This window comes from Oxyura jamaicensis, chromosome 1 (genome assembly GCF_011077185.1).
Source record: "Oxyura jamaicensis isolate SHBP4307 breed ruddy duck chromosome 1, BPBGC_Ojam_1.0, whole genome shotgun sequence".
NCBI classification, from domain to species: domain Eukaryota; kingdom Metazoa; phylum Chordata; class Aves; order Anseriformes; family Anatidae; genus Oxyura; species Oxyura jamaicensis.
In genome coordinates this window covers 43,943,303-43,969,165 of record NC_048893.1, presented here as the reverse complement: position 1 = coordinate 43,969,165, position 25,863 = coordinate 43,943,303, and the positions used below count along the sequence as shown (strand labels likewise).

General features: G+C 44.7%; 2 protein-coding genes across 2 annotated transcripts in view; one reads left to right on the top strand and one right to left on the bottom strand.

Moving 5' to 3' along the window:
• UTP20 (UTP20 small subunit processome component) overlaps nucleotides 1-18,516 on the top strand; it is a 64,734-nt gene extending 46,218 nt beyond the window's left edge. Inside the window, exons 42-62 of the mRNA XM_035336179.1 lie at nucleotides 219-358; nucleotides 826-982; nucleotides 1,821-1,919; nucleotides 2,477-2,644; nucleotides 3,335-3,501; nucleotides 4,375-4,516; nucleotides 4,809-4,925; nucleotides 5,713-5,883; nucleotides 6,679-6,807; nucleotides 7,319-7,429; nucleotides 8,202-8,281; nucleotides 8,998-9,067; nucleotides 10,118-10,300; nucleotides 11,224-11,355; nucleotides 12,786-12,918; nucleotides 14,030-14,229; nucleotides 14,573-14,644; nucleotides 15,002-15,271; nucleotides 15,726-15,852; nucleotides 17,392-17,537; nucleotides 18,106-18,516. Coding sequence (XP_035192070.1) covers nucleotides 219-358; nucleotides 826-982; nucleotides 1,821-1,919; nucleotides 2,477-2,644; nucleotides 3,335-3,501; nucleotides 4,375-4,516; nucleotides 4,809-4,925; nucleotides 5,713-5,883; nucleotides 6,679-6,807; nucleotides 7,319-7,429; nucleotides 8,202-8,281; nucleotides 8,998-9,067; nucleotides 10,118-10,300; nucleotides 11,224-11,355; nucleotides 12,786-12,918; nucleotides 14,030-14,229; nucleotides 14,573-14,644; nucleotides 15,002-15,271; nucleotides 15,726-15,852; nucleotides 17,392-17,537; nucleotides 18,106-18,261 — 2,970 coding nt within the window. The 3' untranslated portion in view covers nucleotides 18,262-18,516. The remainder of the gene's footprint in view (nucleotides 1-218; nucleotides 359-825; nucleotides 983-1,820; nucleotides 1,920-2,476; nucleotides 2,645-3,334; nucleotides 3,502-4,374; nucleotides 4,517-4,808; nucleotides 4,926-5,712; nucleotides 5,884-6,678; nucleotides 6,808-7,318; nucleotides 7,430-8,201; nucleotides 8,282-8,997; nucleotides 9,068-10,117; nucleotides 10,301-11,223; nucleotides 11,356-12,785; nucleotides 12,919-14,029; nucleotides 14,230-14,572; nucleotides 14,645-15,001; nucleotides 15,272-15,725; nucleotides 15,853-17,391; nucleotides 17,538-18,105) is intronic.
• A 405-nt stretch (nucleotides 18,517-18,921) lies between these two features.
• On the bottom strand, nucleotides 18,922-24,267 carry ARL1 (ADP ribosylation factor like GTPase 1). Its single transcript, XM_035336191.1, has 6 exons — nucleotides 24,121-24,267; nucleotides 22,747-22,884; nucleotides 21,358-21,439; nucleotides 20,511-20,622; nucleotides 19,643-19,821; nucleotides 18,922-19,289 (listed from the first exon to the last, which is right to left on the bottom strand). The coding sequence occupies exons 1-6, from the start codon at nucleotides 24,122-24,124 to the stop codon at nucleotides 19,259-19,261; spliced, it is 546 nt and encodes a 181-aa protein (XP_035192082.1). The 5' UTR covers nucleotides 24,125-24,267; the 3' UTR covers nucleotides 18,922-19,258.
• Between the last annotated feature and the right edge of the window lie 1,596 nt (nucleotides 24,268-25,863).

Below are 25,863 nucleotides of genomic sequence, written 5' to 3'. Positions count from 1 at the left end.
GAAGCTTCATCCCATTTAGCTTCTCTATTGAAAATGCAGAGATTCATCTTGCCTGTCCTTTAGCTGTCTGTTTTTTCCTGTAGTTAGCAGTGGACAGCACCTTACCATATCAGCCTCTTCTCAGGGTTTGCTGAGAAAAAGCAGGATTTGTTTAAAAGTCTGTTTGTTACACTTTTTTTATATTAAAAATGTATTATCTCTTGTTCTGTCTTAAAAAGGTTAAAAGAGATGAGGAACATAAGGTTGTGAAATCCAACGTTGTGAATGACGATGAGGTAGTTCGTGTTCCTTTAGCTTTTGCAATGGTCAGGGTGATGCAGTGTCTTCCCCAAGAAGTGATGGAAGCCAACCTGCCAAGGTAGGTTCCAGAAGATCTCCTTGAATACCGTTACATTTTGCTGGGATTGAGTGCAGGCACCTTTCCTAAGCTGTGGTTATGCACGTGGCTAAATCCAGGAGGGGCCTCCTGACAGGCATTACATACTTCTTTGAAGGACATTTTCCTAGTTGCATTCCCCTTTGCATTTGACTGCTGTAAAGCTAAGTTTGAAAGGGACTTGGTAAATCCTTAAATAAGCACAGAGCTATGAAGCAGAGTGCGGAGGTAGGGGTAGCAGGGCTGGAGAAAGAGTCGCATACAGAAGGAAAAGACAGTCTCTAAAATCTCTTGAAGGACAATGGGTACGTGACTACATACTCTTTCTGTGGGGTTGGCTTGAAGCATGTCTGTGCTTGTAAAAATATCCCTGAAAGCAGCCTCCTTGGCTAGCAATGTAATTAGTTCTGTGTTTAAGAGCAAACTAAACTGTCCGTCTGTGTTTCCAGCATCCTGCTGAAGGTCTGCTCGTTTCTGAGGAACAGATTTCAGGAGATCCGGGATGTTGCCCGTAACACCCTCACTAAAATCATGGAAGTGTTAGGAGTGCAGTACTTTATGTACATTTTAAAAGAGATGCAGTCTACTCTTGTCCATGGGTACCAGGTAATGCTGAAATTCTTTGTCTTTTGCTCTTTATAGGTTTGTTGGTGTTTGTTGTTGTGTTTTTCATGTGTTACAAGGAAAAACCAAAGGGAAATTGTTACTGAAATTGTTTTGCACTGGGAGAATAGCTTGGTATTATGCTACTAAATACTGCTTCTAGTGCCTTCATCAGTCTTTGTTATTCCAAGTAGTATGCTAATATACAGTAACTGGGGGTCTGTACCAAAAGAACTGTTAGTCTATGCAGGGAAGAAAAGAGGATCTCCATTTTCCTAGTGAAGAGCTGAGATACCGAGGTGAAGAATTAATTTCTTGTTCCAATAAAATTATTGGGAATCTTTTCATTAGGGCCAAGCAACAGTTGAGGTGAGTTGCCACAGGGACTATACAGGCAATATGTAGTGATGCTAATTGAAGGCTTGCTTCCTAGATCCAGAGCCAAGGCCCTAACTATTAATTCACCTTTCTTCTTTCCATGGTGGTTTGTGGTAAGAATAATTTCTGACATGAATTACTACAGTAGAACAGTGGGAGCTTCTAGCTACTGTAACATTGAAAGCACTGATTTTCACAGCCTAAAAATAGCAGTAAGAGCACTGGAGAAAGAGGAGATTCCTGACCTCTGCCAGCGTGTGGAGGAAGGGGGGTCCTTTTCCTGCTGCCTATATGAGGATTCCTCATATAGGTATTTTTTCCTATAGCAAGAGCTCAGTTGTAGTGTGTGAGTTGTGATGTCTTTGCTATGGGAGTCTGCCTGTCCAGTGAGAATATAAGTAGAATATAAGTTAAGAAGTCCATGCAGCGTATTGGAAACATGATCTGTTCTCTTTTATTCTAGCTTCATGTGCTGACTTTCACTGTGAACCTGTTACTGACGGGCCTTACTTCCAGGCTGAGTGCTGGTGATTTGGACCCCTGCCTAGATATCCTGATTGAGGTAAAAGCTATTCAAGATTGAAGGAAACATCATCATGAAATGCATGGGGGAGAAGGAGGCAGGAGAAGGTTGTATGTACATTGCCTCAGACTTGGTGGCAAACAGGGCTGACTGTGCTTGTACAGCAAAGGGAAGAGACTCTGGGACTGTTTCCTGAGTCCTGCATCTTGGGAGGGAGGTTGGTTCAAGATTAAGACACTTAACTGTGCTTCCCAGTGGTTTAGATGGCCGAGCAATAGTAAACATATCTAGTCAATGCAGTCCATGGATCTCAGCTGGACACCCAGAGAAGTGTTTATTTGCATGCCTTGGTCTGACTGGAATCCCACTTCCTGTATCACAGTGTCACAGAGGGGTGTGAAAACAGCTTTCCCATCTGGTGTGCTCAGCCTGGTGCCTCTTACATTAACAGAGGAAGGATGGGCATGATTCATGGGCAACCTGGAGAACTGGGCTTTCTGCAGTTGGAGAAAAATAGCATGGTTTTGCTGTTACTGGGAGAATCTGACTCTGTTTTTCTGCTCCTCTCATCGATTGCTCCTGGCTGCTTCCCGAAGATTTTCAACCAGGAGCTGTTTGGGGATGTAGCTGAAGAGAAGGAAGTGAAGGGAATTGTCTCCAAGGTTATGGAAGCACGCAAGAACAAGAGTTATGATTCCTATGAAATTCTTGGAAAGTACATAAGAAAGGGGCAGGTGACAAAATTGATTCTGCCACTGAAAGAGGTAAGAAAAGGCAACTAGAGTCTTGCTTTACTTTGAGTACTCTCAGTTCTGTATGGTCTAGAAGAAGCTCTAGAGCCTCCAGGTGTCTACTGTGACATGTCCTACATAATCTCACTATGGCTCCCCATTTTTCTTGTGGAAGGCAGTATGCACCCAGCTCATAAAATGGAATCATAAAATGATGTCCAGGGCATCAATGGTGTTCCGGGAAGCTTTCCCCCACCAGAAGGTGAAACATACCCCACTGCATGTGCTCTGTGTCCTCTCCTTCTGCCAACTTTTGTTAATATTCTTTTCTCTGAGGCTTCAAAGACTTGCAAGGATACTCTGTGACTGGATCCCTTGCACATGAAGGAAATGTCACCAAAATGTATTAAGACTCTTTCTGAGTAGAATAATTGCCTTTACAGAGATGCAATGTTTTGAGTGGGGTGCAAACCCATGCAGAAATGGAGCCCTGTTTGGTCATGAGCTCTGGTGTGTCTTGGGAGCGACAGGTGAACTGTCTGGAGTCTAAGAAGAGGCTGGAGAGAAAGAAAAGGAGGGATGCTGGGGCAGAGCTGAGGCGATAGGAGAGCTTGGGGCTTTAGGCAGCAGGTGATAGAGGAGTTGCTCTGGCTTTTCCTATGATTTCTGAATACAGATGGCAGACCACTGCCCGTCCTGAGTCTCATGTTGCTGCCTTTTTAGATCCTGGAGAGCACTACAAGCCTGAAGATAGTCCGGAAGGTGCATGAGACACTGCGTCACATCATGGCAGGGCTGATCTTCAACTCGGACATGAACGCAGAATACCTTCTCCTCCTCAGCCATGGTCTCATCAGTGAAAACTTGCCTCTACTCACTGAAAAGGCCAAGTAAGTTCCAGTTTACACAGCTGGTCTGTTAATGGCTTGGAGGTTTACTTGCAGAAATGACAGCTCTCAAAGCCAACAGATCAAATGTGTGAGGGTTCCCTTCTTTTCATGTGCCTTTGTTTTTGATGTAAGCTAATTATTTGGGCAGCCAGAGGGCAGTGAGAGAGCTTAGAAATTTATCACGTCCTGAACTAATGGAAGTCTGTTCTTGCAAATGCTCGTGGTCTTGAGTGAGACCACCTGGTAAGTGGATGTAAATGTTTGGATTTAGGTACAGGTGATGGTGTCAGGACAGAGCTACAAACTAGCAAAGGTGATTGAGGCCTTGGACATTTTCATGGTGTCAGGAACAAGAGAAACTGGCCTGTCACTTTATCACTTCAGGCAGTAGAACTGTCAGATTTCCTCTCCGTTTGGTGGTGTCACTGCTCAAAATGGGTTTGGGTATCTTGCCTTTCCCCCATGTTGCGTAGGCTGGCTTGCACTAGGATCTGACAGTTGTTTGCAGACTTCCTGTAGCAGTTTTTAAAAGCTATCAGAAAATTCAGTAAATCATTGGTAAATCATGCAGCGAACATACTTCCTTGAAGGAACTACCAAGGTTCTGTCTTGTTGGATGAGCAGAAAAAAGTGGAGAAGTTACACAAATCAATGTGCATCTGTTATCTTTGTAACAGTGACGTTGCTCTCAAGTCTGAGTGTCCCATCTGTCATGTTGCTCTCAAATTCAGTTCACTGTATTCACAGATCTGCTTTTACTTGCTCTGTGGGTAGCAGCTGAGCCCAGTCCAGCTCTCTCTGCTCCCAACAGCAAGCTTGCTGTGGAGAGGGTTGAAAACTGAGTTTTCACCTTTGCTGTACACTGTTTTTCAGAACAAAAGTTGTCCCTCCTCCAGATCCTCGGCTGCAGCCAGAAAGCTGCCTGCTGCTCCCACCCACTCCTACGAGAGGAGGGCAGAAAGCACCCATCAGCAGAAGGACAAACATGCTTATCTTGGTTGATTCAGGACTTAGGGTAAGGATTTCCTCAAATACAAAGAGAAAGCTTTGAGATTCAAATTTTTGTTGAGAGTATCCAAAAGAAGGTATTCGGTACGTTGTATAAAAACACAGCCACTTGTCTTAATTTTGTTTTGCATATGGTAACTCCAGTGATGCCTCTTAGAGAGCGATAAAATTGCTTAGCCTGTTGCAGATATTTTAATGGAATATGGCCTAAATTCCACTATAACCCAAAGCAATGTGGGACTTTACTTGACTTATTTGAGCCACAGTCTGAGATGAATGTCCTGTGTTTTCTGTGCCAGCTGCTGCACATGAGCCTCAAGAGTTCCAAAATAAATTCATCTGATGAGCATGTTTTGGAAATGTTAGACCCCTTTGTTCAGCTACTCATAAACTGCCTGAAATCCATGGATGTCAAGGTACAGTTCTGGCTGGAGTCTGTCTCTTCTGCTAAGAAGGGTCCTGCCCCCAAATGTCATGTTGCAGTTGATCTGCAAGAGCAGAGAAAGGTGTCCAATTTGCAAACCTAATTTCACAGGTATACAGTTAAGCAAGTGGAGGACAATATCCCAAGGGGGAGGAGGGATTGTTACTGATGGAGGACTGAATGCTCTGCCCCTAGTGCTGCTAGTTGAAGTATGGATGAGTTCTCCTGGAGCATGTTCATACAAGTACTTTGCAGACCATGTGTGAGGATTTTCATGAGGTCCTGTGACTGCACAGAACGGTATTGTCACAGCCATGGCTTCCTTTGATCCAACTCTTAAAATCTTTATTCCCAACACCACAGATAACCTCCTAAGGTTTGAGTAAGCATAGGAGGGAAAATATTAAATCCCATGTTTCCTGGGAATGGAAAATGTGCGTCAGACACCACGAGATACCTGGAGCAGGGCTGTCAGGTGACCTGGGATTTTGCCAGAGCAACTCCTGTGTACCTCTGCTTCAGAAAAGCTCCTGCCATCTGCTGTGAATCAGCACTGTGTTAATGCCTTTACCTAGTAAAATCAAAGTTGGAGAATTAGGGAGTGGCAGATAATATTTTTAGAACTGAAAACCCCTTTGTATTTCATATGAATGTTTTGAAAGATAGCTAATTCCCTTTTAGCACAGTTGAAGATAGTCTGACAACATCTATAAGCAGAGTGAGAAGTGTTTTTTCAGTGCCATTGTACTGACATGCTGACCTTTGACTCTTTCTTACAGGTGATCACTGGTGCTCTGCAGTCCTTAGTATGGATTTTAAAGTTCCCTTTGCCTTCTGTCAACACAAATCTGGAGTCACTAATCAAGCAGCTTTTCCTCTTGCTGAAAGAATTTGCCAAGACAGGAGTAGCCAAAGGCCAAAATTTCCACCTGGTTGTGAACTGTTTCAGAGTAAGTCAGAGCCAGGTCTGCTCACTTCTACTTCAGCATTAACTTAGTAGAATGAGACTTTTTCCACTGCAGATCCTTCCTGCAGCTGGTCCTGGAGAGTTTGTCTGGAGACTCCAAGGCAGAGTGGGAAATGTATTCTTGCTCTGATTCTTTCCTAAGTCTGGAGTTATAGAAAGTTACCCCTTGGATATGTTCTCCAATGCACAACTTGTAGCTGGCAGTGTTTTATAGAAACATATTTGCCTTCTTTATTCCCTGCAAGAGTGTCATGTTACCACCCTGTCTTCTGAGAGGCATCAGTTTTGTGCCTGAGTAGTTTGCTTTTAACATGATTCATTGGACTTGAACCCTCATACCTGAAGTGAGACAAGGGAAGAGAGCAGTTAATAGTAGTGGTAACTACTGTTACTGTGTGCACGGTCTTCCTTGAGATGTCTTCTAAATACATTCCTGAATTAATTACAGCTTCATGATCATCGGGGAAACTGAGTAATTCATGCTGAGTCCTAGGGCCAGAATGATTTGTTCTCTTCCTGTCGGTGTTCCTGTGTCCTGGCTCATGTCTGTGAGCATCCCCACTCATTTCAAGGACTGGAAATGTCGATTTCCTTGCATTCAATTTTTGTCTCAAAATTGCCAGCTGAAAGCAAAATGATGAGAACAGTGTTAACTGCATGTTTCAGAGCACCAGTTTGTCCTTTCAAACCCAAGTTTTTAAATAGAGTCAGATTTTGAGGTGGGCATATATTTTATGGCACTGTGTGTGTATTGACAATGTGCAATTTGATTTTGCAGTCTGTAACAATACTCGTGAAGAATGCAAAGAGCAATATAACAAGCAAACAGCTCCAAGTGTTGCTTGGCTTTGCTGAAGAGGACATCTATGATTCATCACGCCAAGCCACGGCCTTTGGCCTTCTCAAGGTATTTCTGTGGAGCAAGCGTACAGGTTTTGTGAGCCAGTGGAATGGTGTAGTGATCTTAGGTTTTGGTGGAAGTTTTAAGATCTTGTTAGGAACAAACCACAGAATGCCATTAAAGTTCTCTGTTATAGAAGAAGAAGAAAAAAAACTTCCCTGTTTGAATTGTAGTCGCTGTTTAAAGTTGTTTGGGAGGCTTTTTTAGATATGTGGTGTGTATGAGGATGCATTTGGGTTGGGTGGCAGAATGTTTTTGCTAAAGGATCCACATCCATAACCATTAGACCAGATATTCTGTGTCCTCCAAAAGAAGCAGATAAGGATTTGCAAGCCACCTTTTTTACCTCGTGTGTTGTTTTATTTTCTTTTTTTAAGTCCCTCTGGCTACGTTTGAAGATGTGCAAAAGTCAGTGTTAATGTACCACCTGATACCAGTGTAGTCCCAGGTTATAATGCTGTATGTCACGCCGTGCAAACAAAATTACTTGACTCCAATTGTGCTGTCACATTTTCAGGCTATTCTATCCAGGAAGCTGATTGTCCCTGAAATTGATGATGTGATGCAGAAGGTTGCCCAGCTGGCCATCACGGGCCAGAGTGAGCCGGTGCGAGTCCAGTGCAGGCAGGTGGGTAGAAAGAGAAGTCTCTCGTGTTACTTTACTTACAGCTGTCTAACAGGGTAGAGGGTTTAATGTGACCATTGCAGCTCTCACACAGATGTGCTTTAGCTCGACTGAATCCCCAACCCTGTTTCTCCATCTTCCTAATCCTTGTCCCCTTGTTATCTGGCTGGTTTTACTGCTTGTGAATGATCCGTAGCAGAACTGCAGACTGCTTGCCTGTGGTGAAACTGCTTGCCATGGTCATAGCTTCAGCGAGCTGCTCAACAGCAGTGAACAGTTCCTCCTTTGAAGGCTTTTAAGTCTGTGTAACTAAGAGTCTTGCCTTTTTCTGTATCCTAGCAGAAGAAAGTTTGCCACAAACCGCTCTTTCCCACTACTTCTTCCCTCTTTTTAAGCTGAGAGCAACCAAAAGATGGAATTGGTTTCTTCATTTCAAGCATTGAAAAGCAGGAGCTGTGCATAGCCAAGTAGAGCTTTTCCATAGTTAATAGATGGATTTTGAAGGATGCTGAATTTCTATTAGCAGATGCCTGGGCAAGTCACAGTAATACTCTAAAGACTGATCTGGCAGTTGTCAAATGCCTGTAGATCCTGTTCCAGGCGTGGAGCTTGAGAGCAGCTGATCCCTTGTGGAATAAGAACTGGCATGTGCAGAAGGAAGGGTTTATTCTCATACACGTACCGCTCCATAACTGGATTTTACTTGTAACCTTCTTACATGCTTTTCCAAGTGTTTCTTGGTAACCCCTTTCTGTTGTTTTGTTTTGTTTTCAAGATTTACTTGAAATATATTCTGGACTACCCCCTTGGTGACAAGCTGAAACCCAATTTGGATTTCATGCTCGCGCAGTTGGAGTGAGTTTATATTCCCTACATCTCTCAGTACAGAACCTTGTTGCTTTATATATGACTTCAGTGGCCTTTGTGTGTGCTGTTCATGAGGAGGAGTGGGTGTGGATGGAGTCTTGATTTTCCTACCTATAAAACACTTTCCCTTTTTCAGAGGTGGATGTTTGAGGAATAAAGCAATTATATCTTCCCTGTTGCACAGCTGTTTTTGTTGCTGTTTATCTATGTAAGCAAAGGTGCTGTTGTTTGCCTAGTGTTTAACCAGCTGCAGTGCTTGTGAACCAGGTGAACTAGAAAATTCAGAAAGAATGAGGGAAAGTGCATTTATCTGACTGCTGTCCCTTGGCAATGGCCTCAACTGCAGTTGCAGGCACAGTTGAGGCCTACTGCACCAGTTCAGCTGGAGCAATGTTCCTGAAACCTCCTTCCAAGCACAACCCCTCCTTTACTCAAGGTGACAGTAGTTTCCTGTGCCCGCAGCACCAAAGCACAGTGCTGTTGTGTTAACCCAGGTTGGCTGGAGCCCTGTTTGCCCTCCTTGCCTCCATGTGCCCAGTCTCTAGCAGATGGAGCTGAGTAGCCTGTTTGCTTCTCTTCTCAGTATCAGACCAGGTTAAGGAGCTGTTGTAAAAAGATCCCTGCCAGCATTGGCCATTCTTGTAAATTGTTAGTGACTTCATAGAGTGTTAACCCAGCCCTAACTGTTAACCGTTTCCTCACAGTTACGAGTATGAAACTGGAAGGGAGTCTGCACTGGAGATGATTGCGTACCTCCTTGACATGTTCCCACAGGTAATGACCACCAAGCACCACCATGGTACCAAGTATCAAGCACTTGATTCTTTTCAGCTGTTTGCAGTAACAGCATTTTCAGAGCAGTTTATTTTGGGAGCTCTTAGTAGTTCATATTATCTTTTATCATGAGCAGGATGTTCACTTATCTCCAAAAAAACTGGCTTTGCTCCAGAAGAGAAATGACATGCTGAAAAGTCGGCAGTACTTCTGTATCCAATGTGCTCAGTCTGCAAGTAAAATAAAGCTCTGTCAGCAAGAGCTTGGGTAAACTTAATGGTGATTTACGCCAGGAAAAAACACATGCCGTTAAGGAAATGGGGTATGAATAGAAAGCAAAGCCTAGAGATTTCTTACCATGATTTTTTCTTTTAACATTTATGAGGGATATTGTTGACTGAAGTGTATGTGATGTACAGTACCAGTTTCGCTGGCCTGACTGGAGAGGGAGGACCTCTCAGTAGGGTGGATCAAAGTGAAAACGTAAAGAATAGCTGTGCATCTATGCAGGATAACATACACAAAATGCTAAGCTGCCTTGATGCTTTGCAGCTGGAGTTTGAGCATACAGGAGACTGAGAGAAGTGCAATCAAGCAACAATATCGGAGGAAGGAAGAGAAATTCTGCACAGTAAGCTGTGCCTCTCCCCCCCATTAGATTTAGTATCTTGTTCCAAGCAACACTACAAGGTAGCAAAGCACTGCTGTCTCTGCAGGAGAAGGGCATTTGGGCCTGATTGCTGTAGTGCTTAGAAATTTATGCCTGTTTCAATGTGAGCTGTGAAAAGGCCCTTTAAGATTTGACACTCAAGTTGCATCCCAAGGACACGTTAGCAAGTTGGCATCAGAGGAAGGATGGGGCTGCTGTGCACTCACTCCCTGCGTGCTCCAACAGCTGGACCATCCTCTCCTTTCAGTTCACCTGCCTTAACGTGGACTCCATTTGGGGCTGGAACTGGTCCTATATAATGTGTAATACCTCTCTTTTCCCCTTTAAGTGCCAGAAGCTCCTTGAGGATGTACCGCTGACTAACGGCTGTTTCTGTCTAGGAGCTCCTCCACAAATACTGCGGGCTGTTTTTTCTCTCCCTCTGCATGACGATGATAAACGATGACTCGGCCAAATGCAAAAAGATGGCAGCCCTGACGTGCAAATCTCTGCTCACGAAGATAAGCAACAATAAACAAGATCTGATGTTTTCGCTGGTCACAGAGTGGTTTCACAGCAAGAAGGTATTCTTGTTCTTTTCGTTGACTGGGTCTAGACTCTGAGGACTGAGGGAGATTAAGGCAAGCAGGATTGCTAATGCCAGGTGTGGTGGGTTGGTGGGTTCAGTTACGTCCGATTTAAGAGTTTTAGGAAAGGAGCGTGGGCAAGAATCACCTTGGAATGAAAGTTCTTTAAAGCTGTGCTCAACACTGTACTTCTTGCTAGCAAGAAGAAAGGGAGAAATAAAGATTTGTATGGCTACAGAAATGTAGAGAACAGCTGCTGCTGTAGGTCAGCCTGCAGAGCTCACAGCTGCATTGCACTGCATTCCAACAGCCCCACTTGGGACAGGTATTTCACCAGCTGCAGCTTTTGCTCAGGTTAAAGGTTGGAGCAAATTCCTTAAAGCTCTTCTGATCCCAGTAACTGACTGTTCATGCTCCCTTAGCTCAGATTTGCTTCGTTCTATTCCCAGCAGCCAGACAGTGGCAAACCTAGTCTTACAGACCTCCAGTTTTGATCTGGGTGCCTGGCTGCTTAGTTTTTCTCGAACAGGACTGAGGTGCTATCTCTCTGCACTAGTGGAGCAAGTGTTCTTTAATATTTCACCCTTTTCATCTCTGCTATGTTCAGTTCTTGGTTTATAGCTGTGAGCTGCCCATTGCATTGTGAAGAACCAGCGAATGCAAAGTATCTGCCAGAGCTCTGCAGCTAGGAACTGGGCTAGAAGCAGCCTTTTGGCATTTAGTTTCAGGGTGCTTTTCCAGGGACAGTGTGTCCTGCCAGGTGCTTGTGTCCTTAGTTGGCAGCATCAGCTTTTTCTGTACTACTCTGAAAATAAGCTTCTCTTCAGATGCTGTTGCAACAAGCAAAAATAGGAGCTGTTACCAGCTCACAGGAGCTGCAAGATTTGATTACCAAGAAGCATTATTCTTTCTATTGGCAGAGCTTGCACAGGAGGTTGGCTGCCCAGGCATGTGGTTTGTTTGTGGAAGTGGAGGGAGTCATGTTTGAACGACGCCTTGAAGCTGTCCTCACCTTGATTGAAAAAGAAATCAACCCAGTTCAATTTGAAGATGTAAGTCATTTTACCATGTGTGAGGATTGGGGAAGGAAAATGGAAGAAGGGAAGAAGTGTAGGAGAGATCTAACCATTGAACCTACTGACTGGGACTGAGGAAAGATACAAAGCACACACATTTGTCCTGAAGGGCATGTCACTGACCTAGAACCATATTTTGTCTGTAAGCCCAGCCTTCATGTCGTGTCACAGCACAAGGAGCAAAGGAACTTTGCAAAGCCACCTGGCCTGAGCCTGCAGCCATGCTGTGGAACCTGCAGGCATACTTCTTGCTCCAGCCTCTGTCAAGGCTTCCACCTCTGTGAGTGGAAGGGGTTCTTGAAACAACCCTTGAGTCACAGGTTTTTGGTTTTTTAACCTGTTTGACTTGGTGGGTTGACAGCATGTAGCAGTGTGTATGTCCAGGTAGGTTTCCCTGCTTGTGTGGTCTTCACTGCAGGAGAGAAGGGACTTGTGGTTTTTGTTTGAAGTGAAATTAAAAACCACTATCAGAAAGAGTGGCGGGATGCACGTGTAGCACTGGGATGGTTAAGAATCTAGGTAGTTATAAAAGAGCCATGCTGACATCTGGTTAACTGGGAAACACGTCTCATAGGTGCAGAGATCTGTGTAAACACTGAAGGTCAGAAGTGCATCGCTTGTGACTGACTGCTTTGTTGAGTGTTATCTACACTTTAACTGTCAAAGGAATTCCCTTCCTGTACTTCAGGCCATGGCTTTGTTTTACTGAATGTCTTTATGTGCACATGATTACCTCAGAACAAGGCTGCCTCAGATTGGCATGGCATGTGATAATCCCAGAGGGATCCCAGTCACTGCACCTGGGGAGCTGCCATGGATGTAACTGATGTGCCTGGGCGCCACGCTGAACGAGAGAGGAGCCTTGGGGTGCGCAGATTGGCAGGAGATCAGAATATCTGCAGTGATGAGAAATCCTCTGTAATCGCCCCCTGCGCTGCGACATGTGGGTGAAGCGCTGGCGAGCTGCATCAAGCCACAAATGTGGTTAGAACCTGGAGGGAACTGAGTAAAAGAGGGTTGTCCTAGCAGTGTGGGGCCTCCCGGCTGGTGGAGGCAAATCTCAGCTCAGCTCAGCTCTAGGAATGAGAATCAAATGTGTGCAAATACATCTATAGGCATAGCTAATATATATCATGTGCATAATGCCCTGCGTTTGGAAACCAAAGGGTTTGTTTAGTGATACCTGTATAAAACAGAGAAGAGTTACTGTAATAATCTCCTGCAGAGGTTCAGTTTCCAGAGGAAATACTTTATTGGAGCTGCTTCCCTTCAGTTTGTTACAGCAACTGGATACAAGTCAGTCTACTGTTTCTTTGCAGAATTAATCTGAGATTGATCTAGTAGGGTAAATAAGCACCATCTTCCAGTCCTCATAAGCATATTTCTGGTCTTGCTGATTTTATTAGATAACTGAAGAGGAGGAAGAGAAGGCTGCAGACAGGCTGCTGTTCAGCTTTCTTGTGCTGGTAACAAAGCTAATCTCAGAGTGCAGCTTGATTCAGTTAACCAAGCATGGAGATCTTGTCAGCAGTATCTGGGGTAAGTAACAAGAATTATTATGGCTGGGTTACAAGGAAGACCGTTGGTGTGCCGTGCGCTTCTTTACATCCTAATATAAGCAACTGAACTCTGTCACACACGGTTTGCATGCTGCAAAATGCTAATACATGGCAGCTACTGGGCGGTGAAAGAGCAGATTTTAACAGAAGAAGTTATATAGTTGATGGAAACAATATGCCGTTTTGTCTCAGTTGCTGGGAAGTATTTCCTATTTTCCCAAGAGCACGTACTTGCAAAGTATTGCATTTTTGACCATAATTACAGCCTCTTTAATGAAAACTTTCAGTTCTTCTGGGAAGAGGTTTCCTTGATGAGATCATACCAGCCAGCCAGCAAGCGATGATGTGGTAATGGCACTTGTAAATACTGTGTGCCTGCCAGGACGTTAAGGCCTAGAGTTAATGACTCAAGAGGTTTCCATATGAGTGAGATTTTACAATGTCAGGCTGGCTTATTGTCATGTTTTTGTCTAGTTTTCAATTCCTGCTATCAGAAGGAGTGTTTCTGGCTGGATTATGTCTTCAGAGAGTTCAGCCTGCCAGGTGCCTTTAGTGAGATACAGGGTAACCCTTGAAAATCCTGGGTTGCTTGTTGAGGTGCAGCTTGCACAAAGGCAAGACAAGAGGGCAGCTCCGTTCCCCTCTCTGAAAAATCAGCAGCCTCCTTCCAGGGGTTAGATCTGACCATCTGGAGCAGGGCCAGCTCACCCAAGTCACACAGCAGGAAGTCCCCAGACATCAAAGGCAGATGAGCTGTGACACTGAGCCCATAAGGGGACTGTAGTTGCCACAGAAACATGACTTGTCAGCCAGGAGGGGAGCAAGTGTCTTTGTGCCATGCCCACCCGTCCTGCATAGTTGTCATCACTGCCAGCAATGGCCCCATCTTTAGTGGTTTGGAAGTGCTGTGGTAACATTCCCAAGAATAAACTGATTATGTTCTGAGCAGAGGAGCATGGTTCATTTCCTTCGCTGTTTTACTGTAGCTATTTCACTGTAGCGTGTGCTGTGGTAGCTTGTGGAGGGATGTGGTTCTTTTTCTGCTCTCGCTGGACCAACTCCTGTGCTGAAAGAGGTTTCCTTTCCCCTAGGCCATGTCCAGTCTCACCTGTGGCATCCTCACAGCTGGGTCTGGCTGACAGCTACTCAGATCTTTGGCTTGTTGTTTGCATCTCACAAACCAGAAGATCTTGTCAACAAGTGGAAGGAAAGGCAGGCAGAAAAGAAGAAAAAGCCATCAGCAGAGCTGTCTGCGTCCACACTCTTCTTGACTGCTGAACTGGACAGCAAGGTAATTATGTCTGCACTGCTCCTCCCCCTATGCCCGCACCCGTTCCCTGGCTGGGACGTAAAAATAGGTTTGTAGATTGGCATGTTCAGTTCTCTCGGTTGCTTCTGTCTGCTGCCTAGCACTAATCACTTAAAGCACTTGAGTAGGTGTCTGCTGCTGGGAGGGGGCTTCTCTGGGTCTTATTCTCAGCAGTATGAAGGTTCCCTTCTGTATTGCAAGATGCAGGCAGAACTTGTGCTGAGCCAACCCTGATGACTGCCTTTGGCAACTGCAAAATGCTGCTTTGGCTTTCTGCTACTGGCTCTGTCACAGAACGATTCCCTCCCCCTTTTTGTCTCCCCAGATGAAGGAACTCGTGTTTGCGTTCTGCCATCAGCTGCACTCTAAGTTCTTGGACCAGTCTCTGGGGGAGCAGGTAAGATCAGGAGCTTGTTTGGGGCTCCAGGAGGGCAAAGGGCAGGCCCTGCCAACAAGGCAGTGTTAACCTCCTACTCAGGACAGCAGTGCTGCTGTCTGGTAACGGCTCAGGGCGAACACGGTGCCTGGCTGCTGTGCTGAGGGTGTCTGAGCAGCTGCGTGTCTCAGAGGGGCCCAGAAACGTCCCCCTGGTGGTGTCAGTCTGCTGGAGGGGCTGAGGGGTGGGACGCACCACGCAGTGCAGGACTGGGGTCCCTGCTGTCCAGCCCTAACCTTGGCTCTTTCATGCTGTGCTCGCTGCTGCTGCTGGCGCTGTAGGAACCTACAGTGACTGACTCCTGTTTCCGTGCTCCAGGTTGTAAAGAATTTGCTGTTTGTCGCCAAAGTTATTTACTTGCTAGCACCTGCCTCAGAGGAAGGAGAAGAGGCTGAAGGAGGACTCGGCTGTGAAGTGGAGCAGGAGCCCTCTGAAGATGAGGGAGAGCAAGATGTTTCTGCTCAAGGAGAGGGAGAAGAAGAGGACACGGAAGAGAAAGGCCGGCCAGCCACATTGGTATGGCTAATGAAGAAGCTCTCTCTCATGGCAAAACGAGAAGCAGCATATTCCCCTAAAGTCCCTCTAAAGGTAAGAACAGGGTCAGACCAGCTGCTTTTGATGTGGAAAGCAGCTGTACAGCACAGTGTTACTCTGGTGTGGAGGGGAATGGCAATGTGCAGTTACTTTTCAGAAGGGGTGGGGAGAGTGACAGAAGAACCTCAGTGGTTCCCTGTGGTGCAGAGTTGGGGAGACTGAGCTTTTGTGTCTTCAGCTGCCTCACACAGGGCAGTGAGAACAAGCCTGTGTGTTAGCGTTAACAGCTAAGAAGTGAAGTCGCAGCTCACACATTTGCAGGTCCCATGGGATTGTGTCTTGTCTAAGGCTGTACTTGGCTGCAGTACGACCTTATACCCACAGTGAGTTTCTGATGAGTGCCTGAAGCACCTTGTATGTTGCACGGTGATGCACAGTGCTCTTGCAGCAGTTCAGTTAGGCAGTTTCCTTCTTACCTGCCTTTCACTGTCCCATACAATTTTTTCAGAGGAGCTGCATCTTTAAGTTCCTGGGAGCGATCTCAGTGGATCTGGGAAAAGAGAGAATCAAGCCATACCTTCCAACAATCCTCACCCCACTGTACAGGGAGCTGAACAGCACCTACGCGGAGCAAGGTAAGTGGTATCCCTCACAAAGAGTAGCAGAGGGGAAGGTGTTAGATCTGTGCCTCAGCATGAACACCTTGTCATTCTTCTCCTGTTGAGGCACAGATGCCAAAAGCAGTGAATTTCACCTACTCGCAGTTTAACCAAAGTATCAGGAAAGGAATGTATGGTAGCTGGAACAAAAATATACATGTTGATGGAGAAAAAGACTGGAATTAAGTTTGGCAGGCTGCTGCATGCATGTGGGTAATGCTTGAGCATGTGACCTAGTGGAAAAAGTATAGTGGTAAAGGGCGGACTCATGGTAGCAAGACTGACTCCTTGCTGAGGAGGGGAATGAAGTGCAGGCCTTAGGGAAGCCAGAACAAGGCTGTTGCCAAGTGTCGTTCTTTTGAATTGCCATGTTAAGGTCTGCTGTGAGAATTAGGGGCTCAAAGATCCATGGCTAAAAGTGTTTGTTCTAATGCAAACGTGGGGATTTCCTATGGCCAAGTGTTACTGTTGAGCAAGGGGCTGTACAACTTGGAGTTGCTAGTTTGGTGGTAGTCGTTGTTTTCCCCAGAAACCGAGCATCCTGAAAACGAACCTCAGTGTGTGTCGCGTGTTTGCAGTGACTGAAAGAGAACAAATTTCGAGACTAGGGGAGGAGAGGCATCTGGTACAGGAATGCTGCATGCTGTGTCTTGTGCCTTCCTCCTATTGGACTTGTGCCTTCCTCCTGAACGAGTCCAGGTCACTCTGCCCCAGTAGATACTGCCTGAGCAGAAACACCTTTTTCTCCCTGGAGATCCATGGTTGTTTAAAAGTCTTAAGAAAGCCTGAACGCACGTACTGTGGAAAATGACAGCAAAGATTGCAGGAAGACCTCAGCACTTAATTGCTGAGCAGTGAACTGGCAGCAGATATACACTGCGTAACCCATATGAAGTGATGCCTGGTTGGAGAAAGTCAAACTAACTTTGCATCTAACTCGGTGGACTCTTGACTTAAGAGCAAACCTGGTAGGTTATTCATGAAGTGTTCTAAGTGAAGCAAATCAAATGACAGAATAGGAACAGACAACAAAGCAAAAACAGTTACACAAACCATACAATTATAGAGGAATATATGCCTTGAAAATATGTTGTGTGGCACTCAGTCCTTACATCTGAGGACAAAAAGGAACTGGGAAAAAAATTGGAGGAGGGCAGTAATGGTGCTAGGTGATGAACAACTTTGCTAAGTTAGTAAGACACTTGGAAAGATATGGTAGAGATTTACAGTGTCGCAAGTGGATAAAGATTAACTTTTTGCTTTCTCTGTCAGCACACGAACTGGGGGCTTTCAGACTTGCTTTTGGTTTGCCTGTGTGAAGCACAAGTTGTAGTCCTCTAGGAAAGCTGGTGAAAACAAGCATGTTTCACAAGCATCTTTGCTCTGGCGTCTGCAGTAATACTGGGCAAGATGATTCAGTACAAATATTTTAAGTAAAGGGGTAATTCCTTATTGGGTTTTTGGCTTTTGCTCCATATGCTGAAAAGATTAAGCAAATTTATTTTGTTTTCTTAGATCCGACACTGAAGAACCTTTCCCAAGAAATTATAGAACTGCTGAAGAAATTAGTTGGCCTGGAGGCTTTTTCACTTGCCTTTTCTTCAGTGCAGAAGCAGGCCAATCAGAAAAGAGCTATGAGGAAAAAGCAAAGGGCTTTGCAGGTAAGTGTATTCTGCTTTTTTTTCTGGGAAAAGGGATAGAGATTTTCTAAAGGCTTGAGATGTGCCCAGGAAGGAAGTGTGAAAACTAACTTCATCCTGCACTGGGGGAGTTTCATTTCAGAAGATTAATGAGAAGCTAGTGATAGGATGGTTGGGCTCTGGAAGAGGTTCCCTGGGGAAGTGGTCGCGGCCCTGAGCCTGCTGGAGTTCAAGAAGTATTTGGACAATGCCCTCAGACACATGGTCTGATTTTGGGGTGGACTGTGTGGAGCCAGGAGTTGGACTTGATGATTCTTGTAGATCCCTTCCAACTCAGGATATCCTACAATGCTATTTAAGATCAAACTTGTGGGCAGGTTTTGACTGGCACCAAGGCTGTGCTTTTCATGTTACCTGGAGAGCAGTGGTAACCCTGGCCAGAGCAGCCAGGATACCCTCAGTTTTGAGAAGCCTTAGAAAACGGGTGCATTGTCTGTCAGTCACCCATTTCTTGGGAAGTGTCGGGTGTTAACAGGAACAGTTAGCTGCAAACACAAACTAAGCAAACACATGCCTTGTTTTTCATTAGGCTGTAGCAAACCCTGACATTGCTGCAAGGAAGAAGCTGAAGAGACACAAGACCAAAGCAGAAACCAGGAAGAGAAAAATAGAGTTCCTGCGCCATGGCTACAAGGCCAAGAAACCTCGAAACCATGCACTGAAAGACTTAGCAATGGTGGAATGAAAAGGCTTTTCCTTTCTGGAGGATTAATTTGTAAAAACCAATTTCAAACTAGGGAACTTAATTATTGTGAGGAAAAAAAAAGTATTTACATATTTTAATTGTATTTATTTGTATTTTTTCATGTCCTCTTTTTCATCTAGGATCTTAAAAAAAAGCCGTTCAGTTTTTTCCAAGCCTGTATATTTACTAGAGCATGTACAGTTGACTGGACAACCACCATGATTTTTTACATTAAATTTTACTTCATTTTTAAAAGATGGGCTGTTATGACTGCATTCATGGCCATGAATATCCTGCCTTCTGGAGAAAACAGTCTGCCTCTTGACCTTGATTTATATTCCACTTTCTGCAGCTATAAGTAAGCTGCCATTGTGAGCTAAGCAGAGAATTTAGAAATAACAGCTATGAAAGGCGGAAGTTAAACTCACCTTACTGCCCTGGCACAGTGGGGCAGGTGGCAGTTATTGAAGAAATAGAACCACTAATGCCCCATTAACAGGTAGGCACAGTATTATCTCAGTTGCTGTACTTTATTGTAACCGCGTATCTGCACTTAGGGAGCCTGAAGCATAACAACATCAGCTTAAGGAAACCTCTTTGAAGGCTCAGCCACATGACTGGTTTAACTGGCAGTAGCTGGACAAGCAACACGCCTTCAAATACAGCTGACCATTGCAGATTTTATTAGTGTTTTAATTACACCAATCTAGTAACCGCTCTAACTTAAAACCACCCGGGGGGCAGAGGGGAGTTGCCAGCCAGTAAAACTTTCGTACAAATTATTAAGCACATCTTTAAACACAAAGAAAGGAAGGAAATATCATAATGTACACAGCCAGTCACTTGGTTCAGTTTTGCAAGTGAAGAGAGGCATCCACATTACAGGAGTCAAACTCAAACCTGTCCTATTTACAAGTATTCGTAGGCTGAAAATACTTGACTGCAGCAGGAGGAATGTTGATGTAGCTCAAACGTCATTGCAATGGTCAGCTTTGTATCACTGCCTACTCTTCAAGGCCTCCACCAACCTGGGAAAAAGGTAAGTCAGTTTACTAAAAAAAACATTTCAAGTATGTCGAGACCCCTTTAGGAGTCAGCTACTCTTTCTTCTAATGTGGGCTCTAGTTTTATTGGTAGGAATACAGCACGGAGCTATATGGCCTTAGCTAGACTGCACAGGCAAGTCCTGAGATGCCTGCCTGCCCCTCACTTAAATCACAATCTTGCTCATCTGTTTGATCTCAGTAAGTGCCAAAGAAGTGCTGCAAACCTGTAATTCATATTACAAAGCTTTTAAGTCAGACAGACTTTCCACAGCTCCGGCTTTCAAAAAAATAAAAAGATAATTTACTAATGAAGACATAATGAGACTTTTACTCACCATTCCATGGCCTCATCGAGCCCAGTACCCTTAGTTGCAGAGGTTTTGAAGATCTGCCATTTTCGATCCTTCAAAGCTGGCAAGCCAAGGGCGTTTGCCATCTCTGTGGGAGTCATGGCTTGTTCCATGTCCTGCTTATTTGCAAACACCACCAAAATGGCTTTCTTCAACTCTTCTTCCTAAAAAATAAGGAATCACGCAAGTTGTTGCAGGGATTTTTACTAAACCTATTTAGTAAAAGAGGAAAAATATGTAGGAAAAAAAAAGATTTCTTCAGTCTGCTGATTTTTGTGCAAAAGAATTTTGCTGATTTTCTTCAGCAAAAGAATGACACAGTTTGAATTCCACTTGCTCCCAGCATGGCATCACATGGGAGCAATTTCAACACAGGCAGGTTTACAGAGTACTGTTACGTTATGAGATGAGTTGAGAGGTAGATCTAATAAAGTGTATTAAAAAGCTTGCAGCAATTTTGAAAAAAAAAATGTTTTGCTTAACATGTCTTCTTTTTACTCTTAGTACCCTGTTCTAAACCTGCCCTTCCTATTCAATACCTAGTAGGATATTATTTACTGGTACTCCTTCAGGGCCTGGTTTTGCCACCACCGAAGCATTGAGCAGCTGTTCTTGAGGACAGGAAAGTTTTCATGTGACCAAAAGCTAAATATAATTTACTGTCCAAACAACTACAGCAGAAAGCTGTAAAATACCTGCTGCGTGTTTAGTTCTTTTCAGTCAGAAGGGTTGCACGGGCCTGTTTTGAGAGCTGAAATGTCACAACTGAACTTGATTCACTAAATCAAATTTCACATCAGCTCCAATAAACATTTGGAATTTCTTGAAAAGACCATCGCACTTGTTTCCTTACCTCTAACATAGCGACAAGCTCTGATTTTGAAGTGCCAATTCTGTCTCGATCGCAGCTGTCCACTACGTAAATGACTGCATCTGTATTTGAATAGTAACACCGCCAGTATGGCCTGCACAAGAAAAACAAATTCCATTCATAAAACTTCTGAGTTTTAGCAGTGTTTTGTAGCCAGATAATGAAAAACTGCCCCGAGGAAGTAAAACCTGCCAGGGGATGGAAAAGCACTAGGAAGCAAGTAGAGGGCTACAGAAAAAAAAGGGGGGGGGGGGGGGGGGGGGCAAAAAAACAGGGAACAGATTTATTGGAAAAAAGCCCGTGGGACATCAAGTTCATAACTGAAGGACAGAGCAGCAAAGAAAGTTTGTCAGCATAAGGTTTCAGCAAACAGTTATCTTTATAGCAGTTTGTGTAGAAGCAGCTATACGACGCTGCCTGCCACAGATAATCATTATGGTCACCAAAGGGTAAGCTTAAGGATAAACTTAATTTTTTTCAACAACTAATTCATACACACAAGTAACTAACAAGAACCACAACAAACCATCTTTTTCTGAATTATTTTACTGGAGCTGTAAAAGGCTTTATAACACCCATGTCCCATTTTTTTCAGAACGCTGCCTAATTACATACTGAACAAATAAACTGATTTTTCAAACCAAAACTGTATGCCAGTCAACATGTTCTCTTGTTTTTTTCCGATCTGTAGGCCAAAACAGAGGTTGTAGAACCTGAATTCTGATAGATTAAAGTGTTCTCCTGACAAGTGAGCTGTCTTTAAACTTAAAGGAACTAATTTTCAGAAGTGCAAACTGAGGTAATAAGAAGATAATAAAGCATTTATTACCTTATGCTTGTCTGTCCTCCCAAATCCCAGACTTGAAATTTCAGATTCTTGTATGTCACCGTTTCAACATTGAAGCCAATTGCTGAAACAAAGTTAAACAATTTCACAGTTGGCGATTCTTTTTTTCCCTGAACTACATTTACAGCGCTTAGTTCAAAATTTTCATGGCTGAAAATCCTCATTAGCTACATAACGAAGTTCCTCCAAGAAGCATTTATGGCTTAAAATACTGCAGTATTCTTTGAACAATAAAAACAAAGCAGCAGTTAAAGGGATGGCCTGTTTTGATAGCAAAGTACCCAACTGACAGCAATAAAGCACTACGGAATGCATCCTTCATGTCGACACCAGGTGTGTGGCCTCGTAAGACCACAGCAGAGACTATTTCTCAGCAGAAAACTTGACATTGATATCTGGAAGATGGCAATAAAGTTACAGCACATACATATGTCATTCCTTGTCCTGTCAGCACAGAGAAACACAGAACAGGCAAACAAACGATGGATATGGACTGCCTAAAATTTATGGAGGCTGAAGTAAGCAGAACTATACAGCAAGAAGGATTAAGGCACAGTAAACTGCTGGCTTCTAAATGGTTTAAAAAAAAAAAAAAACAACACAACTGACCAAAGTCATTTTATCACAGTCATTCAGGAGGCATCTGATAGATGTGAAAGGGATTCAACAGCCAGTATCCCCGTCCTTCACGTTACAGAGTGATCCTAGCCTTGAGCACACACACACACCTTAGCGTTTGCTGTATGTGGGTATGACTGCAAGAATGCTACGGCTATTGGTAAAATGAATTATAATTCTTTTTAAATAAGCATCTCCTTCCATGAGATCTCACACTGAGTTGTTACACTTTCTTCACAAAGTAAAAACATGCCTGCATTTCTCTTCTGCGTTAAGTAGAAGTGTTTATATAACAAGCTTAAGACCCTTGTCAAAAATAGGAAATCAAACAGATATACGCACAAAATTTTACACATTGAATCAGAAAAATAAACTCCAGAACTCACGTTAGAGCTATGTTTTTTACTAGTTTCTTGACTATTAAAATCTCGTTTGGAGAGATTTTGGAGACGAGATTTTAATAGTCAATAGCTACTAGCTACTGAACATTATCTGTCAAGAAAAGCCTGCCAAATCATGGTAACAATCTTGAGGTCGAATACTTTTTGCATTCAGCAGAGTAGCATAAAATATTATTTTTTTGCACACTATAATAGTGTTCTGTGAGAAAGTTCTCAAATGCAACAGTGCTGGCTCCAACTCCATCAAGTCTCTTTGTATCTGAAGTATGCACATGGTGACTTCAGCTGACAAAGCTCACGTGCTGGCACTACCAGCAAATGAGGTATTTTTACTACAGGATTGATCACTTACTTGGAATGGTGGTAACAACTTCTCCAACTTGTAACCTGTAGAGAATGGTTGTTTTTCCTGCTCCATCCAGCCCCAAGATGAGAATCCTCATCTCTCGAGTTCCAAACAAGCTGGAAAAGATGGTGGAGAAAAAGCCCCCTACAAAAAAAAAAAAAAAAAAATCAGAACAGAAAGGCATTTCAGTGGCAGCTGGCGATACGGAGACTGACCTGATTTCTGACTGAACACCAATATGTTTCCTCTCTTCAGTGGAAACAGACAAGCTCGGGTTGCCACTTGGACACCTGTCCTTGGACACCTATGGCTGAACTATAGCCTTCTTTCCTGGCCTTATGCCACTACGTCGTTGTAGATCTACCCAGCAAAATCAAGTTGCATCGAGCTTCCTCATTGTGGTTAGGAGTTTTTTCCTTTTCTCCCACTTGCCAAAATCTGAGCCAACTACTTCTTTATTTGTATTGGCCTCTACCTTTTCACTACGAGAGACTATACAAGGACACTGAAGCCTGAAAGAATTTTTCCTGATGTTTACAGTCTCCCAGAGGCCATCTCCTTATTCTTTCTTAAAATGAAGTGCAAATCACTAGGTACACCTTAAATCACAGTCCAATGCAAACAATGAAGTTGCACTGAGCTAAGCACATTAATGCTGCAGAGAAGTCTAGGAGCTTATTTAAAATCTTTTTTTTTTTTTTTTTTTTTAAGTGGCTTGTCCCAGCCTCTCATTTCCTCTTTAAATGCAGTACCTGTGGCCAGACTAATACCTGATTTGCACTTATTAGACGTATACGTGTAAAAACAACACTAATGGTGTAACCCAGCAACAATAAAGCCTTCTCCCGATGATTTTATATCTATGTATGTTGAACAGTAATTTTGTGCATCCACCTAAACACTGTAAAAGATGATGAAATACCAAACCAGCTGGGATCATACTGGATAAGAGAAAGGACAGAAGGGAGAGATCTGCAGGCAAAACCTTATTTAAATAGTAAGAAAGAAGAAAGCGATTCCCCGTGTTTGCCTCTCGAGGCAAAGCGCCCTTCGAGGTGGGGGGCTCACTCCTGGGAGGGATTTAACCCTCCAGGCGGCTGCTGCACGCCTGGGCCCAGGGCACCGCGGTCCCTACAGCCCGGGGACCAGGCCCGGCACAGGGGCGGCTGCTGGCGGCGAGAGGCAAACAGCCCCTGAGGCGCCGGTACCGGCACCCCGGGCTCCGGGCCTCGGGGCCCTGACGGGGCCGCTCCGCCTCACGCCGCTCACCCCTGTCCCCCCCAGGCCCCACTGGGCTCCCCCAAGAAGCCGCCGCCCGCACAGCTCCGAACAGGGCCGCCCGAGCCCCGGGACCCCCGGCTGCCCCCGGCCCCCACAGACCCATGTCGAGCCCCCGCCGGGTCCCGTCCCGCGGCCGCCGCCCGCAGGCTCCACGTCGGCCGCTGCCGAGAGTAAAGGAGGCGCCCGGCCCGCAGATTCGGCACGGCCGCGCGCGGAGACGAAGGGAAAGGCTGAGCGCTGGATGAGCCTCTCACACTCCACGTGAAGGGAAGAAGAAGGGGAGAAAGAAGGGGAGGAAAAAAAAAATAATAATAAAATTAAAATGGGGGCCGACGCGGTGTCGTGACGAATCTGCGGATGCGGAAGCCGGGCGGTCGCTGAGGGAACGTGCTGAGGGGAGGCGGCGCGGCGCGGCGCGGCCCGGCCCCCTCACCCGCCCCCTCACCCTGCTTAAAAAATAAAAAAAATCCCCCACGTTACCGGCAACCCGTGCTTCGCCATTGCTGAGGGGCTCCAGAACTAGCGCCTGCCTGCCGGGGGGCCAGCACCATCCCCCCGACTCTGCAGGAGCCGCAGAGATGCTTAGGGAGAGGGGCGGCGTAGCTCTGGGGCATCGTGCCCAGGAAGCAGCAAAGCGCCCCTTTATATCAGCAAAGCGCCTGTTTCTGCCCATATGCATCCATTTCTGCCCGTAGAGCTCCCCTTTCTGGCCATAAAGGATCCATTTCTGCAGAGCTACCCGGCAGCCGTGCAGCTGTCAGTGGCACGGAAGAGGGGCAAAGCAGAACCACCGGCTCCATTCTGTACAAGGGTTTCTGGCTTAAACAATAAGATGCATGCAGAAGATCGCTAGGCGAGGTGGATGAGGGCTGATGACTGCATCAGCAACAGCTGAGGTGGCCAAATGACCAGTTAAAGCATCCTCAGGTTTGCTCTTCTGAAGAGCAGAGTGACTACTGGAGTCACCAAAGGACAGAAACAGCTTAGTAGTGCGGTAAAAGCATTACCGATCATAAAATACAGCGTTTCGGTACTCCATGCGGTGTTACAGCACTTGCCTTCCTGGTCGTGGAGCTTGGCTGTTGAAACATCTGGAACAGGCAGAGGTCTACACACTCAGGAATGATTTGCAAGAAGTAAATACTGACAGCTGTCTAGGCCTAAATCCCACACAAATATCAGTCAGTTACCAGAACAGCATTTTCTGAAATCTAGTCAATTCCTGCGACAGTAGAATTCCAAAATTATATCCTTGTACGGAGTTGCTCACTAAATACAACGCTTCCTGACTTTCACTAAGATAGCAGAAAAACAACAAAATGCTGTTGCCAGTCCACAGAAAAAAAAAAAATCTGTGTAAACCATTAATAACTAGCTACTCCTAAAGTACAGCGAATAACCATCATCTGATAGCAGGGCTATAATTATCCCTGCATAAAAGGTGGCATAATTCATCTGCACAAATTAATTATATGAAGTACAATATCCTTAAGAATGTGAAACACTACATAACGGAAACTTAGAGACAATTTACAAGGCACAAATGGAGAAGTGGGCTGTAAGACCAGACAGTGCAATAAGAGAAATCCAACAGATCCCACATCAGAAATCAGAGGTGACAGTATTTGTTTTTACATGAGAAGCAATACAAAAACCTTGAATTAGAATAATCGGTAACTACAGAACCAATCTACCACTCGAGGATGTTGGTTCCCTCCTCATGCCTTGTATTCTATCTTAATACTCCTGTTTCAGCAGAAACAGCACAGAAGTCCTTAGTCCTCAAAGCTGTAAAGAACAAAATGTCTAAAGAATGAAATGTAAGGCAGTCACCTTCCATGC

Bases quoted from the DNA above. Each gene is read 5' to 3' on its own strand.
- ARL1 (XM_035336191.1), bottom strand. The intron at 21,440-22,746 runs GTAAGTGATCAA...ACTTTGTTTCAG, and splicing joins AGTTGTTACCACCATTCCAA to CAATTGGCTTCAATGTTGAA. The intron at 19,822-20,510 runs GTAAGGAAACAA...CTTATTTTTTAG, and splicing joins AGCTTGTCGCTATGTTAGAG to GAAGAAGAGTTGAAGAAAGC.